The sequence below is a fragment of the Cryptotermes secundus genome, unplaced genomic scaffold, assembly GCF_002891405.2.
Source record: "Cryptotermes secundus unplaced genomic scaffold, Csec_1.0 scaffold599, whole genome shotgun sequence".
Lineage (NCBI taxonomy): Eukaryota > Metazoa > Arthropoda > Insecta > Blattodea > Kalotermitidae > Cryptotermes > Cryptotermes secundus.
The window spans coordinates 1,623,678-1,640,444 of NW_019730109.1; the positions used below are offsets into that span (position 1 = coordinate 1,623,678).

The 16,767-nt window shown below is 39.6% G+C and overlaps 1 protein-coding gene across 1 annotated transcript in view; it reads right to left on the reverse strand.

Moving 5' to 3' along the window:
• The window catches only part of LOC111866195 (MAM and LDL-receptor class A domain-containing protein 1), a 39,865-nt gene extending 25,824 nt beyond the window's left edge, over nt 1-14,041 (reverse strand). Inside the window, exons 1-2 of the mRNA XM_023854923.2 lie at nt 13,970-14,041; nt 615-738 (exon numbers count right to left, since the gene is read on the reverse strand). Of these exons, the coding sequence (XP_023710691.1) occupies nt 615-734 (120 nt within the window). The 5' untranslated portion in view covers nt 735-738; nt 13,970-14,041. The remainder of the gene's footprint in view (nt 1-614; nt 739-13,969) is intronic.
• Between the last annotated feature and the right edge of the window lie 2,726 nt (nt 14,042-16,767).

Consider the following 16,767-nt stretch of genomic DNA (forward strand, 5'->3'; position numbering starts at 1 on the left):
TAAGATCGAGAAAAACCGAAGTGAACAGAGAAGTTCATGGAGGTAGGCCTAGGCCCACTGGGGCTGTAGTGCCAAAAAAAAAATTTGTAATTTCTCCGATAAAACATGTAATTAGAAATTGGAATAACTACTGTAAAACGTGAAGGATAGCAGCAGTAATGAATTTAACTCCAGTTCTTCATTTACACGCTTACTTAACAGCCCAAAGGACAATTACAAAGTGAGGACGAGTAAAGAAAAAGAAAGAGAAAAAGAAATAATAATAATAATAATAATAATAATAATAATAATAATAATAATTGATATGTTTTTTCTTGGAAGAATATGAATTCATAGTTAATTAGCTGCATGGATTTTCTCATTGTAAATGCATACTCGTATCTTCCTCACTCTTGTAGTCCTGGAATCAGAACAAATTTCAGCAGAGGTAACAAGAGTCTGCAAGCTGTCATTCTCATGCGAATGAAATGTGCACCAATGTGAGAGCATGATCGCATGGAAATCATAACTGTAGGTAGCTGAACATCATGAATTAAAATGAGACAATTATTTAACAGTCTTAGTTGTATTCACATATCTTCGTGATCCTGTATTCTACGCCTCAGAATACCAACCGCAGCGGTTGCATGACGGTCTGTGACGAAGGTTCGGAGAGCAGCAATAGGAGAAGAAAGAAGCCAAAGCACCACCAAAGTCGTCATCCTCCTCGAAACGGTGTATAATGGAGTCACCATTCTCCTGAAAAGGACATATCTGTTAAACATTTATGGTGTAGCGGGCCGAAGTAAACATTCTGACAGCTTTCCATCAAAGGAAACCGTTGTTATGTGAAGAATGCCGTCTTCTGGGATGTGGCGCCGTGTAGATATTGTGCTAACCGACGTTTCGGAGGACCATCGATTAACACAATATCTAGGCCGCGCCATAGTTCAAGCGCTTAGTCCCTGGCTTCCCACCGTGGCTGCCGGGTTCGATCCCGGGTCTGATCAAGTGGGATTTGTGGTGGACAAAGTGGGGCTGGGGCAGGTTTTCTCCGAGTACTTCGGTTTCCCCTGCCAATCTTCATTCCACCAATTGCTCCACAATCACCCTCACCTATCATCTGGGGCTGGTACAATAGGCCAGAATTGGTCGCAGTACAAGGGACTTACTCCCACTCCACTAGCATTAAGAAAATTAATGACTCAGTAAATATGTTTCCGTGGCCAAGAACATACATGCAGCAATATAGAAACTGTTGGACGCGGTGTTATCTCTGCGGTCTATATCGTATCAAACATCATGTATTGAAAGGAAAGTAGGAGATTATATTTGATCCTCCCAGAATTTCTTATTTACTATTTCGACATATGTCCCTAACCACAACATAAAAAATGCAGCTAATAGACTGAATCACAAACAAGATATCACAGGCAATTTCTGTTAAAATGTTGGGTGGAGTAATATTTTGTTTTGACTTGAAATTTTGTCGTGACTTGACGATGCTGGAGCGACCCGTGCCTAGTGCATCCCCGTTCCGTTAATATCCAGTGTGATACAGAACTGCCTCCGCCCGCCCATCACGTCCCCTCAGCTTCAATCTAAACTTAAGGTGCATACAGAACAACTTTATTGATCGTGTTAGCAAAACGACATAGCAGCCCTTGTTTGTAACTTTATTGACCGTGGGCAGTGGGAATGACCTCTGAGTCACACACAGTTCCAGGAGTTCAGTCTCAGGACGGAGGCTTTTCATTCGTGTGAGTTCCGAAGGTTTCCCAAAAAACTAGGGGTTCTTTGTTTAGAAGAGAGTTGCGTGCAGCTACTTGTTACAAATTCCTGAGATCAGTACTACACGCAATAGAGTGTAACTGTTCTGCCACGATATTTTTTGAAACGCATGGGGTTGGCCGGGGTGTTGGCAGACTGTGTTCACAGTACATACGCGAGAAAAGGAATTTGGTGGGATTCGTGTCCCCGTTACCCTCTCTGACGTGAAAGCGGTCAGTCACTAGCCTAAACACATATATTAGCGGAAAAGGACTGTGTGTTGATTTTTGTTATTTTACGATGCTACTAGTACCTAGACAATATAAAGACGAAGAGTAAGACGACAAATTGTGAATTGGAAAGGATTTGGAAAGAAGTTGTCGTGTTGTAATCGATGTATTGTCGTAGTTTTAGCCTCGAAGGACTGAGGGAAACCATATAAAATCCTAGGGCAGCCGGTGTCCCGGCATAGATATAAACCGAGCACCTCCTCAATGTATTGTATCCATATTATCACCCAGTAGATTCACACTATTGGCATAAACCAACAACTGATGTGTCCAATTCAATTTCAGTCCCACCTTGTTTTCCTAGACCTTCCAAATTGCGTATACTAAAGCAAAGTTGAAAAGGAGTGGCGATAAAGCATCTCCTTGTTTTGAGCCATTCTGAATATGAAAATTATCAGACAAATGCTTATCTATACGCACTTCAAGTTTCGTTTAAACACATTTTAATCATTCTAAATAGTTTCATGGGTACCCCTAAGTCTACGAGAATACTGTACAATTAGCTCTTAACTGAATCATAGGCTTTCTTGAAGGCTACGAATAGCTGATATGCTGTCTCATTGTAATCCTATTTTTTCTCTTATATCTGAAGAATGCAAAAGATCTGATCAGTAGTTGATCTGTTACGTCGAAACACACACTGATGGTCCCCAATAATTTCACCTATGTATAGACATAACATTGAGAGAAGAATATTGGATAAAATTTTGCATGAAGTCGATAGCAGTGATATCCCACGATAAGTAAGATAGTATTACCATCCTTCTTGTGAAGTGGTACAATAATAGACTCCTTCCATTATCAGGCAATTCTTCCTTATCTCAAATAGAATTAAGGAGTATATTCATCCCAGACCGTAATGTTTCTTCTGCAGCTTCAAACAGTTCTGCTTGACTGGCGATTTATACTGTTGCACGTAGACCCGTTGTTAGGTAAAGGCTCCTCTAACAGACACGAATTAATCAATTCTACGGCAACAGAGGATACAGCAATAATGGGAAGGGGTGTCCTCTACGTGGCCCCTGCCATAGCTATGAGATGCGACAAAAGAAGAATAATTGCGAGAGGTGTTCTCAATGCGGCCCGTGCCGAGGCTATAATAACGAGTAGAAGCTGTAATTAAGAGAGATGTCCGTGTGGAGGCGGGGTCGAATACCTCCACCGTGACCCTGCGAGTCGTAGGAAGCGACGAAAGGGGAAGTCTCAAATCTGAGACAGTAAAATATGGCCGCGAGCCCCAAGGGACTCGGACCCGAGAAATATTGCGCTGGCAAGGACCAGCAGCATATGTAACAGACACATCCTGCCCTCTCGTCAGAGAAGGGGCCCCACAAAAGCAAGACCGTAACTGTCAAACCGTAATAAATATTTGGTCATGAGCCCCAGATGGTACTCGACACCAACACTTACTGACTGACTGACCTTCAGTCGCAATGTGACTTGGACTTGGATTACGAGAGAATTTTTAAGGCAGTGAGAATAGTAGGAGTTTGGCGTGAGATGGCCGCCAGCCTGAGAGCGATGAGCAATGAGTGAGTTGTGAGACAGTCTCCTAACAATAAAGACGTGAACAAGGAAGTTGAGGAAGTTACTGCGTTGAAGCTGTAAGCAGGCGACGACGGGTGAAGGCACAGCAGAATTAGAAGACGTATTAAGTGCTGTAGTGAACTCCAGAGAGTGAAGAAAGCAGCCTTCTGGGATTTGGCACCGTGTATATGTGGTGTTAACCGACGTTTCGGAGGAACGTATCGCCCCCATCTTCAGGGTAGAAGAAAAAGTATAAGAAATCTGCTTTACCGTTTCTCACGCTGTTGTCGCTTGCAGATTTCTTATACTTTTTCTTCTACCCTGAAGATGGGGGCGATACGTTCCTCCGAAACGTCGGTTAACACCACATATACACGGTGCCAAATCCCAGAAGGCTGCTTTCTTCATAGTCACCGCCGTGAAAGCCTCAAATCCAGAGAGTGAGTTCGCGTAAGCGCTATAGTTACTTGTAGTGTCGACCTGTAACTGTTCAATAAATACAGTTACTAATAAGAAAACCGTCTATAGTCACAATAACTTTTAAATTTTTCAATAGCAATCTCAACCTCAAAAGGACTAGGATCAGGTACCAATGGCTCAGCTGTCTGTATTTCTATCTGCCTAACATCTCTGACCCTATGTGCGTACTTTCAATAACTGAGAGAAGTAGTTCTTCTACATACGAGTATTAAAAATGTTGCAGGAATCTGCAAGCGGATCACCATTCACATCCTTCACTAAGTTATTTCTAGGCTGGTAATCACCCTTAAAGTCACCAATTCTTCTATACAGATCTCTAATGTTCTTGTTATTACTGCGAGGTGCAATCTCGTTAATTTTATCTTTCAGATATTCAATTTTTTGTTTCTGACATGTATTATGCTCCTTCACTTCATAATATCCTAGACTCTCTTTGGTCGAAATTTTTGTATTCTCTCTAATAGTTTCCCAGGCTCTATTACTCGTAATATCCACCTCAGCGTCCTAGTTTTCCAAAGCTGCGAACCTAATTGAGATTTCAACACTATACTGTTCTTTGCCCTCTACCTCGTTTAATTTCCTGAGATTGACCCTCTCGATAAGAATTCTGTGCCTTGTTTGTTCACTCACTGTCACTTTGCCCCTTACTTTTGCCACCACAAGATAGTGGTTAGTGTTAGAGTATGCTCCCCTGAACGACTGGATATCAAGTACACTTCAATGTCGTCTCCTATCTGTCAAAATATGGCCAATCTGGTTGTGAATCTCTGCATCAGGAGATGTTGAAATAAACAAAATAGTGTTGCAATGTGGGAACGTTGTACTTTTGACAGTAAGATTTTTTGATGTGACAAAATTTACTACTCTAACTCCGTTATTATTACTAATTTCGTGTAACACTCATTTCCAGTTGTTGGTTTGAAAATGTCTTCCCTACCTACTTCGTAACTGAAATTTCCTAAGAAAAATTTCTTGTGGTATTTAGAGAATTTATCGAATACAAGTACTAGTTCCTAATAGAAGCTGTCTTTCATATTATAAATTTTATGTATCTTGGGGCATAAACTCTCTGAACAATATCACACCAGCACCCTCCTAGTGCATGTATGACACCCTATCACTAACGAACTCTACCCTCTTAACTGCTGATATGATTCTCTTACGTATAAAGAAAACCTGTACCGAATTCATGGTTCTCATTCCCCTTTCTATAGAAATATGTATATTCACCTGCACGTTCGGTGCCACACCTGTTCCATCTGACCTGTACTCCCAAAAAATCTAACTGATATCTTGATGTTTCTTTTGCAACTGTCACGAGCGAACCTGCCCTATACTGACTTCTTACATTTCACTTATCAAATAAGTTCATATCTAACAATGGTAGTATAACACTAGAAATTTAAGCTGCGAGCTAGACACATCAACTTAATGCACTGGGAACGAAATGCAGCTAACAGGTTTACAAATAATGAAGTTTAAAATCAATAAACACTCCCAAGCCTTTAATAATGTCGGTAACACTAATAGATGATTGCAAAAGTTAATAATAATAATTCAATTCAATTCTTTATTATTTATGTGCCGATTTGATTTTAAATTGCGATACTGGTAGCAGGGTGATCCGAGACCCGTACAGCATTAATCAAGTCAAAAACAAGAATCGCCACTCCATATCCTTCTCTGGAAATGAATGTTTGTATATTTGTCTGCACTGTATTCTTATCGTAGAATCCCCAAGTTTTGTACAAGCCAGTCATAAGAACAAAACAGTGAGCCGATAAATCAGATATAGGATAGGCCTATATAGCATATAATGGTTCTAAAGATATTGTAATAATGTTTAGAAAGCCTTGAATTGTACAGAAAAGTAAGGCTGAGCTACATCATGGGATAGACGGGACTAGGGGTGTGATGTTAAGTACTCGAGGTCTGTTTCAGGGCAATAACGCTTTAAAGCCTAGTGGTTACTACACTAATTGTCTGCTCTAACACACTAGAACTCTGAATTCTGCCCACAGAGTGTATTTGTGTGCCTCTTATAGTTCTCACAATGAACAACCATTTATTCCCTGAACAGAAGTAACCGGTTAGTGGTTTTATAATTGAGACGCAATGTGCTTCCTGTGACGTACGAACAGAATCTTTATAATTATTTAGAAGAATCTCAGTCTTTAAAGAGACAAGCTACTAGAAATGGTAAAAATGGTGGATTCATGGCAATATTCCAAGTCAAATGCAAATTAAGTCGTAAGCAGTCGACTTACTTAGTCACGATATTTTCTCATTAACCTTCACTCGTGACCTTCTTGGGTCAGCACCGCAAACTACCAATTTGCGTTTTATGGCCTTTGCAGAGAAATATCAGCTGTTTCTACAGTTACCAGTTCGCTAACAATGGGGAAAAAATATTTTATTCCTCACTGAACTTAAATTTATAATTAAAGTATGTGGAAGGGAAACTCTATAGATGGGTTGAAAGTAAACTATGTATCTTGTAAATAAGAACTTTGGATCATGTGACGTTGGTGTTTAATTCGATTAGTCAGCTTTTATAAACGATAAATTTCTAGGTATAGCACCACAATGATAAAATTACTATAAGCAGGTCTATTTCAAACATTTAATTTGGTTCTTATTTCATGTCCTCGTAATACGCCTTTTGTTAGGAGATACAGGGCAAATACAGTTCCAGTTCGTAGCTTAAGTCGATCCATCTGCAAAAAGATGTAGTCTGAATACTAATTAATATATTGGCTCTCATTACGTTTCATCGCATGCGTATCATCCCGCATCCATGGTAAATTATGAGTACATAAAGCGAAACCTCGCAGCTAATACTGTGTTCACTCCTCACGCTTATTCTCACTTAACCAAGGTGCGAGATGGGGATGATTACAACACTTTTTCCATACTTTAATCTGAAATTAACCATTAAAACAAAGCCTACGAAAGTATAATTTTGTCTCTTGATTTGTAAAAGATTTAAACTTCATCCCTTATTCTAAGGGAAGAAAGATAGTTATAGCTGTTGAGAACAGTGTGTCCAGGAAAATATTTGGACATGAAAGGAGAGGAAGTAACAGGATAGATAAAGGAACGCAGTGAGGAGCTTAATAAATGTCGCTCTTCATCAAAATATTTTAAGACGATCAAACCGAGGACGATGTCACGGGAGGAACATATATAATGCATGAATACAATGAAAAGTGCATACAATATATATAATATATAATATTAAAATGAACATTAAATAAACAAGGCTTGGAAATGTGGATAGAAATCATCTGTCTAAGGAGATATCCAACTTTAGGTCTCATGCGAACACGACTATGGATCTTCGGGCTCTACAAAAAGGCAGGGAAATTCTTAGTCGGCTGTGCAATTATTAGCTTCTAAAGGAAAAAAAAATAATTATTCCATATTAACAGTTGCTTTAAAAAATGTAAAGGCACGTAACAATTAATGAAAGCTGAAACTTATACAACTTTTAGTTACAGCACCTCATTGAAGAATACCAGTTGCGAAAATATACTTTGATAGGAGAGAAATATTGAATCAGGTAACAGAGAAATGGTTTTCTAACTCAGGAATTGTATTAACCTGACTCAAAAAGCAATCTTTTGTCCTGGCCTTTAGAAACAGTAGTTGATTACTCAGCTGTCCGTTATATCCGTTGATATTATAAAGCTCGAATATTCATCAACTTCGCAAGAACAACCTAACATTATAATATGATATTTTAATTCCCGATAATTTCACGTTCTGGTGCATGTTTCTGTATGATTCATTCTGAGTTTATCCTCTTATATGGAGCTTTGCCAGTATTACTGTTAAACCTAACGAGTTAGTTGATCCTGCTCCGTGTAAAAATGGTACACGAATTACTAGTATTGCGGTGATAATAAATGACATTACTCTATAAACTAGATTACGAAGAATCGAGTTAATGTTGCATTATCTATTTCAAAGCCCCCAGCGTCCTAGTGAATATGTGGGGTGCACATAAAACATCTGATCCGGTGTCCTGATACTATTCAAAGCTGTACCATAAAGTAGCAGTTAGTCGTGGAGAACGTTCTATAGAAGGGAAACATACAGGTTAACGTTCCCCGACAGAATAACGTGTGGCCGGTTGTAGCAGATTGCGTACGGATGTGTGATGTGCTCACTAACCATGAATTTCAGTGTCATCGTCTGCACATCCGGTCCCAGGTTGCAGATTGGCACGTCTGATATGTTTACAGCTGCCCTGCTTTCGTAAAATTAATTTTAAAGGGACTGGAACCAAGAATATGTCTACTTCCTCCTGTAATAAAATTATGTTGCAAGGCTGGTCTTCAGTGTTCGTGAAGAAAACGGCATATGGGAAGGACGTAGCAGCCCGTATGAATAGAGAGATCAATGTGAAGAGAAATCTGTGTTAAAATCTGGATTCAGATTTACATTTAATGCAGAGTTGTCAGTCGGTTTATTTTGTTTGTACAAAATCTAATAGCTTCTACGATGTTGACATGTTGTATGGTAAGTACCTGCAACCTCGATTCAGTCTCATAGCTATTTTGTAGTCATCCAATATTAAGTCCACTTTCAGTCAAATTTCTCGAGATTGAAATCTCAGAAGAATTGTAAGTTGTAATTAATTTTTTTATCCAGTTCCATTCTCTGTCTCCTGATAGAAGATAGTAAAAGTAAAATTAATGATATGGGCCCGTCTCAAGGTCACTACCTACCCAAACACAGAATAAACAGACATATATCCATGTTTTGAGTGGGATTTGAACCCACAATCCCAGCGTTCGAGCGAGCGAAAACAGTTTGTATAGCTATCAGATATAGAAAAAACAGGTTACTGGGACTAAAATATTGCAGTTAGAATAAACATATAAGAGACGTAAGAAATAAGAAAGTAACAAATATTATCTGTAGTGCAATTATACCTGACGTTATTAATTGTAATGGGATTTTTTTTTCCTTGGCACTACAGCCCCAGTGGGCCTAGGCCTACTTCCATGAACTTCTCCGTTCACTTACGTTTTTCTAGATCTTACACATTTGGTAGGACTCCTTGGGCGCGTGATCATCTCGTCGCAAGGCCTCTACCTGTACACAGACACAGAAAAACGCACACAAACATCCATGCCCTGAGTGGGATTCGAACCCACGATCCGGGCTTCCGAGCGAGCGAAGACAGTGCACGCCTTAGACCGCTCGGCTACCGTGACCGACCTGTAATGGGATTACAATACTAAATTTTAAAACATCAAGTATTTAGTACCTGTCAAAATTACAGCACCTGTACGTCGCAACGTCGGTAAATAGAGTCTACACTTCATAAAACTTTCTTGGTGGGGAGATACAACCGTATTGGTCGCGTATTAGTAGACAAAGAACTTCATTCGAGAGTACTATGCCACGACCCCTGAGTTTCACAGCCGTCACATTAGGAACCTGTATAGAGTCCAATGCAGCAGTTGGATATGCGCAAGGAATTTTGCGAGAGCTGACAGAACCAAGTGAAGAGCGTTGAAGACAAGTGCCACTGTACGATTCCACGATCGGCTTTAGGCTAAGGGATGTAGTTTCTGGCAAAACAGCAGAGAGCAAGTGAAAAACGTTGTGAAATTCAGCCAAAAGGCTTATTGTTGTAGATTTTTTACTCTATGAAGCAAGGTGTGACCAGTGGCTGAGGAGAACGACTGTCCTCGAAAACCTAGGGTCTTGGAGCTCCTTATTCTATGTGTGGTCCTACCCACTCGTTTGTGCTTTACAATTCAGGAACCAGACTAGCACAGGCAGTAAGAAAACTGAGCTTAAACAGGAGAGTGCTAAAGTGTCAGATGAATTTAAGACTGACAAGGCATGAGAGGTCTAAATCATTAAACGAATGTAGGTGGGTGGTAAAATGTAAAGTTGTCCCTGCACTTAACTAAGTAAGCACTACAATATGAAGGCATATAGGGGAGTGGATGTATAGACCTATTGGATAATATTAAAATTGATCTTAGAGAAACAGGATAGTATGGTATGGATTAGATTGATTTGGCTCAGGATAGGGACCAACGGAGTGCTCTTGTAAACGCGGCAATGAACATTCGGGTTCCATAAAAATGTTGAGAAGTTCTTGAGTAGCTGCAAAATTGTCGGCTTCTCAAGAAGGCCTCAGCTTAGTGAGTGAGTGAGTGAGTGAGAAACTTGTGTAGGACATAAACGAATTTAAGGACGACCATCAACGTAGAACTAAAATGGTGCGATCAAATTAGTAAGCTACTTGCAAAGCAGAGAAATATTTTGTATACGTGGAAAAATTACTTGAGTCTCATATTAATATACATGGTGCTTAATTAATAATTACTTACTTACTCATGGAGCTGAGCCCTTCTTGAGGAGCCGCCAATTCTGCAGCTACTTAAGAACGTTTCAAAAATTTTATGGAACCCGAAGGTTTATTATAGCGTTCACAAGAGCCCTCTATTGGTCTATATCCTGAACCAGATTAATCCAATCCAAACCATCTCATCCTATATCTCTGATATCCATTTTAATATTGTCCACCGACCTACGCCTTGGTCTTCCCAGTGGTATAGTTCCTTCTGGCTTTACCCCCAATACGATGGGGTACCCAAAAGAAACCGAACTAATTTTTTTGTGGGCAGAGCGTTTGTAGTACCGCGTTTTGCCGCTATGAGCGCATAGAACTAATATTCCTGAGTCGATAAGCCGACTACCGTTGCTTCAGAAGGTAAGGACTAGTTTCGGCAGAGTTTATAGTGACAACTGTTTTGTGTGATCGTCGTTTTTGCAATGGCTGATTTTCGTGAACAGCGTGCGGCGGTGAAATTCTGCTTTTTGCTCGGGAAAANTAGACAAGTGTATTAGTGTAAGTGGAGAGTACTTTGAAGGGGATTGAAGGTTTGTGCTTAAAATTTGAATAAATAAGTTTAAAAAAAATAAGTTCGGTTTCTTTTGGGTACCCCCTCGTATCCTATATGCATTCCTCTTCTCCCCCATTCGTGCTACATGGTTCTGATGGTAATATGAAACTGAAATGCATGTAGCTGATCCATATCATCTTTGCCGTATTCTTTTGACACTGAAAAGGGTACTAAAATGAAGAGGTACCACTCACCACGTATTGATCATATGACACAATACTGAAGCTATCAGATGATAAAATATTACCTTCTTACATACGCAGAGATACCACAGCAGTTAGGAGGAATCTGTTAATGTTCTTGTGTAAAAACGTGCCATCAAATTGTAATAAGATATCTAGGAATATTATTTTGTCAATTTCGTACAAAATATAACCAAATATAATTCCACAAAAGTCAACTCCCTGCGTAGAAGAAATCATTGCAGTCCCTTAGTATAGATTCTAGAGTAGAACCAACCTCCCTCTGTCAAATTTATGCTCTTCTTTATTGCTACTGGGGTGGAACTAAGTCCCTTGTACCGCGGCCACTTCTGGCCTATTGTACCAGCCCCAGAGGATAGGTGAGGGTCATTGTGGAGCAATTGGTGGAATAAAGATTGGCAGGGGAAACCGTAGTACTCGGAGAAAACCTTCCCCAGCGCCAAATCCCACTTGACCAGACCCGGGATCGAACCGGGGTCGCCGCGGTTGGAAGCCAGCGACTAACCGCTTGAGCTATGGCGCTGCCAACAGATTTATGCTTAAGAATGGTAGTTAATGTACACCGTGACAAGCAATAATTTGTGACTCGTGTAGAGTGGTTGTAATTTTACAAAAGTTTCGTTGTGCTATATGATACAAACACTAAAGGGGTTAAAGTAATGGAAATGTCTTTACACGAAACCCTTATTAAAACCCGTATAGGCAAACATTTTTCTGGCGTATTTCTCACCCAGAATGATCTGAAGAAGAGAAATTTCTTAAGTTCATTGTCTCAGAATATGCCATTAGGAAAGTCAAAGATAATCAAGAAGAATTAGAATTGAATAACGGACATCAAATTCTGGTCTGTGCTGATGACATCAGTTCATTAGCTAAATAATTCTCGTGCTACGAACGACAAATATGGTATTTTGTCCAGAAATTCTTCATTGTATATTTTTCCTATTTCGAATTACAGACATATTGCTGCATTTAAATTATGTGTTTCGGTGGATATATAAATGAACATTCTCTGCTCACAGCTTCAGCTCACAGAGCATTAGAGCAAAAATACCACGAAGAAAACATAGAAACTCTATCACAAGCCATTGACAAAATTCGTTCTGAAAGCAAACAGAGAAATTTGGATTCTATACTTGGCATGATCGTGTCTCTTCAACAGAATATACGACAAATATATGGCCTAAAGATAAATGATAAATCTTGGTAATATGTGAAAATGTTCAGGTGTTTTGGAACAACAGTACTCTGTCAGAATTATATTCACGAAGAAAATAAGTCCAAATTAAATTTCATGAATGCTTTCTACTAATTTAATCCAGAATATTTTATCTAATGTTCTCCAGTCCTAAAATATGAAGATTAAAACGTACAAAACTAATTATATTGTTTGTTTTGTTTTTGTTTTGGCGGTGCTGAAACTTGGTTTCTCATCCTACTTGAGTAAAGTAGATTGAGGTTTACGAGGATAGGAAGCTGACACCTAATATTTATACCTAAGATTGGGGGGGGGGTAGAAGAAGAGAGTAGAATATCGCATAATGAAGAGCTTCATAATTTGTACTCTTCTTCAAAAGTTATTGATGTAGTGAATGGAAAAAGGATGGGTAGGTAAAGCATGCAGCACGCATATAAGCTGTGACAAATACATGAAAAATATTAACCGGAAAGGTGAAGTAGAAAGAAAAATTGGACTCCTAGTTCGATAGGTGGGAATATTCACTGTTATGTTTGGAAGTACGAGTAGTGAAGAAATAGACTGGATTTGTCTAGGCAGAAATAGAGAATAAGGGCGGGGCTATTCTAAACACGATAATGTACGATCAGGTTCCCTGTCTGGCACGGAATCTCTTGACTAACTGAACAACTATAAGTTTTAAAGACAAACTCTATGAAATTAGTAGCTGTAGACAGAAAAAAAAACTACAAAGAATGAACAAATTACTTTGTGTAAATGTTATAGAGAAAATTAATATTCAAACAAAGCAACAAATATTGGTATTTGCTCCAAAATATTTTATGTAGGATAAACACCTTACTTATTCATGGAGCTGAGCCATTCTGGAGGAGCTGCCAATTCTACGGCTACTCAAGAATTTCCCAGCATTTTACGGAACCCGAAAGTTCACTACCGTGTTCACAAGAGTCTTCCACTGGTCCCTATCCTGAGCCAGATCAATCCAATCCATAACATCCCATCCTATCTCTTTAAGAACCATTTTAATATTGTCCACCCACCTACTCCTTGGTCTTCCCAGTGGTCTCTTTCCTTCTGGCTTCCTCACCAATATCCTATATGCATTCTTCGTCTCCCCCATTCGAGCTACATGCCCTGCCCACCTCATCCTCCTTGACTTGATCATTGTAATTATACTTGGAGAAGAGTACAAGCTATGAAGCTCCTCATAATGCAGTTTTCTCCAACCTCCTGTCACTTCATCTCTCTTCGGTCCAAATGTTCTCCTCAACACCCTGTTCTCAAACACCCTCAGTCTATGTTCCTCCCTTAGGATTCACACCTAAGCAAGAATAAGATTATTCTAAAATATTGCAGATATAGCAATCACATGCGTACAACATGTACATTAAGAAACTTAAGAACCTAAGTCAGTCCAGAATACGTAAAAATTGGAATAAAAAATGAACCTGTTTTCCTATCTTTTCAACTCTAAATGAATGATTTGGAAATTTTGAACATATATGTTTATTTTTGGGCATGAATAACCATAAATAACACTCAGATGTGAATCTGTTTTACACTCGCGCGCGGTAATGTTAAACTTACGTGCGCAGGCAAGCACCCCTTTCCTTCCGATAACCCTGATGGGGAAAACACCACTGACCACTGAACTGCACATGTCAGCTATTGTTGCATGGATTTTGATCGCCATGGCTAACCGAGAGAGACCGCTCGTGAACAACGACACACTCTAACGGTCATTCGTTGTATCTTGCAGAAATGCGCAATACTGTAACCGCCATATTAGTACCTAGTTTATGCTATGAATATTTTGATCTCAATGTTATAAAACAGATTTATGACTGTAAAAACATTTATAATATAATTTAAATGAACTCAAAGGTTCAATTGTACCATTCAGTCAAGTAACAATTTGTTCTCTTGCAGGAACCGAATATTCTTCCTGCTTTCCGCTATTCACATAAAAAAGCTTCTTTCCCTCTCAGTATCTGACAAACTCTTAGCTACTCAAGAACGCTCAAGAAGAACACTGCGCATTAGCGTTAGTTCGATGTTTGTGTATTTTCTCTTCCAGCTCACCCCAGCTTGGAGGACACAATCAAGTCAATTAGAAAAACAGCATCCCATTTCATTGCATCAGTAGCTCTATTTCAGCTTGCATTGTGATCCTCGTATTCAACTACCTCACAGCATGTGCGATTTAGCATACTGCTGTGAATATAAGCCCCTTATTTTAAATTGTAGCACATGGAGGCACTCAGGAGATAATGGCCGACGTCCACTCCTCGCTTTTCTTTGTCCTTAGATAATGCAAACCTAACACTAGGTTATCAGAAATGTTTTTTTTTTCATGAACTGCTAATGTTGGCAAGGGAAAAAGGGGGGGGGGTATTTGACCCCTTGCTGCCTCCGCAAACTGGATTATCATCTACCCCATCTGCATCCCAGACTCTTTGGTAGCATTTATTTACACAGACCTCACCTTTGTAGTTCAGGATTTAATTCTCTGTCGTTCAATGGGATGCTTAAAGCTTGACGCTTGCCCACTTGAGTTACAATTCATTTCTAACTCATATTTTTATGTACCGTGGATTGTGTTCTCTTGATCTCGTGACAAAATTGCTAGGGTACAAAAGGAGAGGGGTAGATGTACACCATCCGTGAAATTTTCCACAGAACTGTTACCCATCTCAAACTAATGATGGAGTGATAAATTCCAAAACAAAAGAACCCGCGTTCACAATATTCTGTGCTTGTGTGTTAAAGGGTACATTGGCGAAATTGGATGTCAAATTTCCATTAGAATAGCGGAACACATCAGAGGCAATAGACTAGAGAACCAAAAGTAGCAGCAGCCCAGAATTCCGCTAAACCTAAACTCAGCATCGATTTCAATTACGTTTATATCACACCTAACATAAAATGTTACCAAACTGGGATTCTTATTGAAACCATTGTGATAACCAAACACTTCCACTTCATCTGTGAATGCAGACATAAGCTGAGCAAAGTCTCTTTTCACAATCTTTCTTTTGTCATGCTTCTTTTCTCACCATATATCCTCCCTCATTGGAGAATACCACATTTTCATTGATCTTGTGAGTGGAGCTACAGTAAATGCAAATGCTACCGCTGAGTGTGTCCACAGGAATGTTTAGTTCAAATGATTTTTAGCACAGATTTTGCCATCTTATCCGCCTTGGTTAATAACACTGCTCCTTAGAGCTCCAGCCTTGGAAGTGGCATTTATTCGGAATGGGCTGTATACATTTTGTGTGTAGTACGCTCGTTATATTTCCTTCAAAATCAATACTTCGAATGTAAAGACGTGCTCCATAGGCTTGCTAGATTGTTTTCGAGAATCCTTGTAATTCCACAATGGCCACGGATCCTTCTTCAAGAATATTAATTGTCATATATTTCAACCTAGGAAAATTGATTATATTCTCAAATGTAGAGTGGTACGCGTGACGAAAATAACGGGTTCCATTTCGGATGATTTGATTTATCAGCACCTTGGTTACAAGTTCTCTTAATCACACTTAAATACAGCGCTATCGCTGATTTACACAATTTCCAGTTCACTGTTGCACACGCACTAGGATTGTCCTTCTTCACTATTCCTCTCCTGGCAACGGATCTCAACACAGAAATTAGCACTTCAGCTCCCTATGAAGTGTTCTTGCTATTTCATCTTCAATCACTCTGGAACCTCGGAACTAAAAATTCTTCTGGACTCACTCCTTCAGCTTACAGCTGACTCATAACTGCTCTTGAACTAATTCTGTCACTCCCTTCTCTTACAAACACTCTGCACAGACTCAACGGAAAAAAACAGTCCCTATTGTTGATGACGTCACCGCTTTCCTAGCGCGGTCCGATACCCGGAAACATGTTTACCTAGTCGTTGCTTAGAAACGGATTGCATAACCCCGTTGTTTCATTGCTGCTCGGCGCGAACGACTTAGAAAACATAGCCTCATCTATTGTTGCGTGTTGGACCGTGTTTACAGAGATGTTGCCTGGCAACGCGCTGATCAATCTGTTACAGTATTAACAATCAAGTTCCTTCCGTCAAATGTGACACTTTTTTAAGTTTTCCACCTCGTCACCACCTGCCTTACATGTTTCGGCTCACCACGGAGCCATCATCAGAGGCATTTATAGTAGANGAAACTGTCCTTCTGAAGCTTCTTTATACATAATTTCTGCACGAAACCCTTCAAAATTACAATGACCGGTCAGAGAAGTTCCACAAGATGGAGTACGGATGCAGTACTGACTAATGTAATCAGATTGGTAAATTTGCGTTTGGTATCATCGTGTTAATGCCCTGGGTGCAGTCTGAGACATTTCTGAAGCATTAACTTTAGAGAAAATTA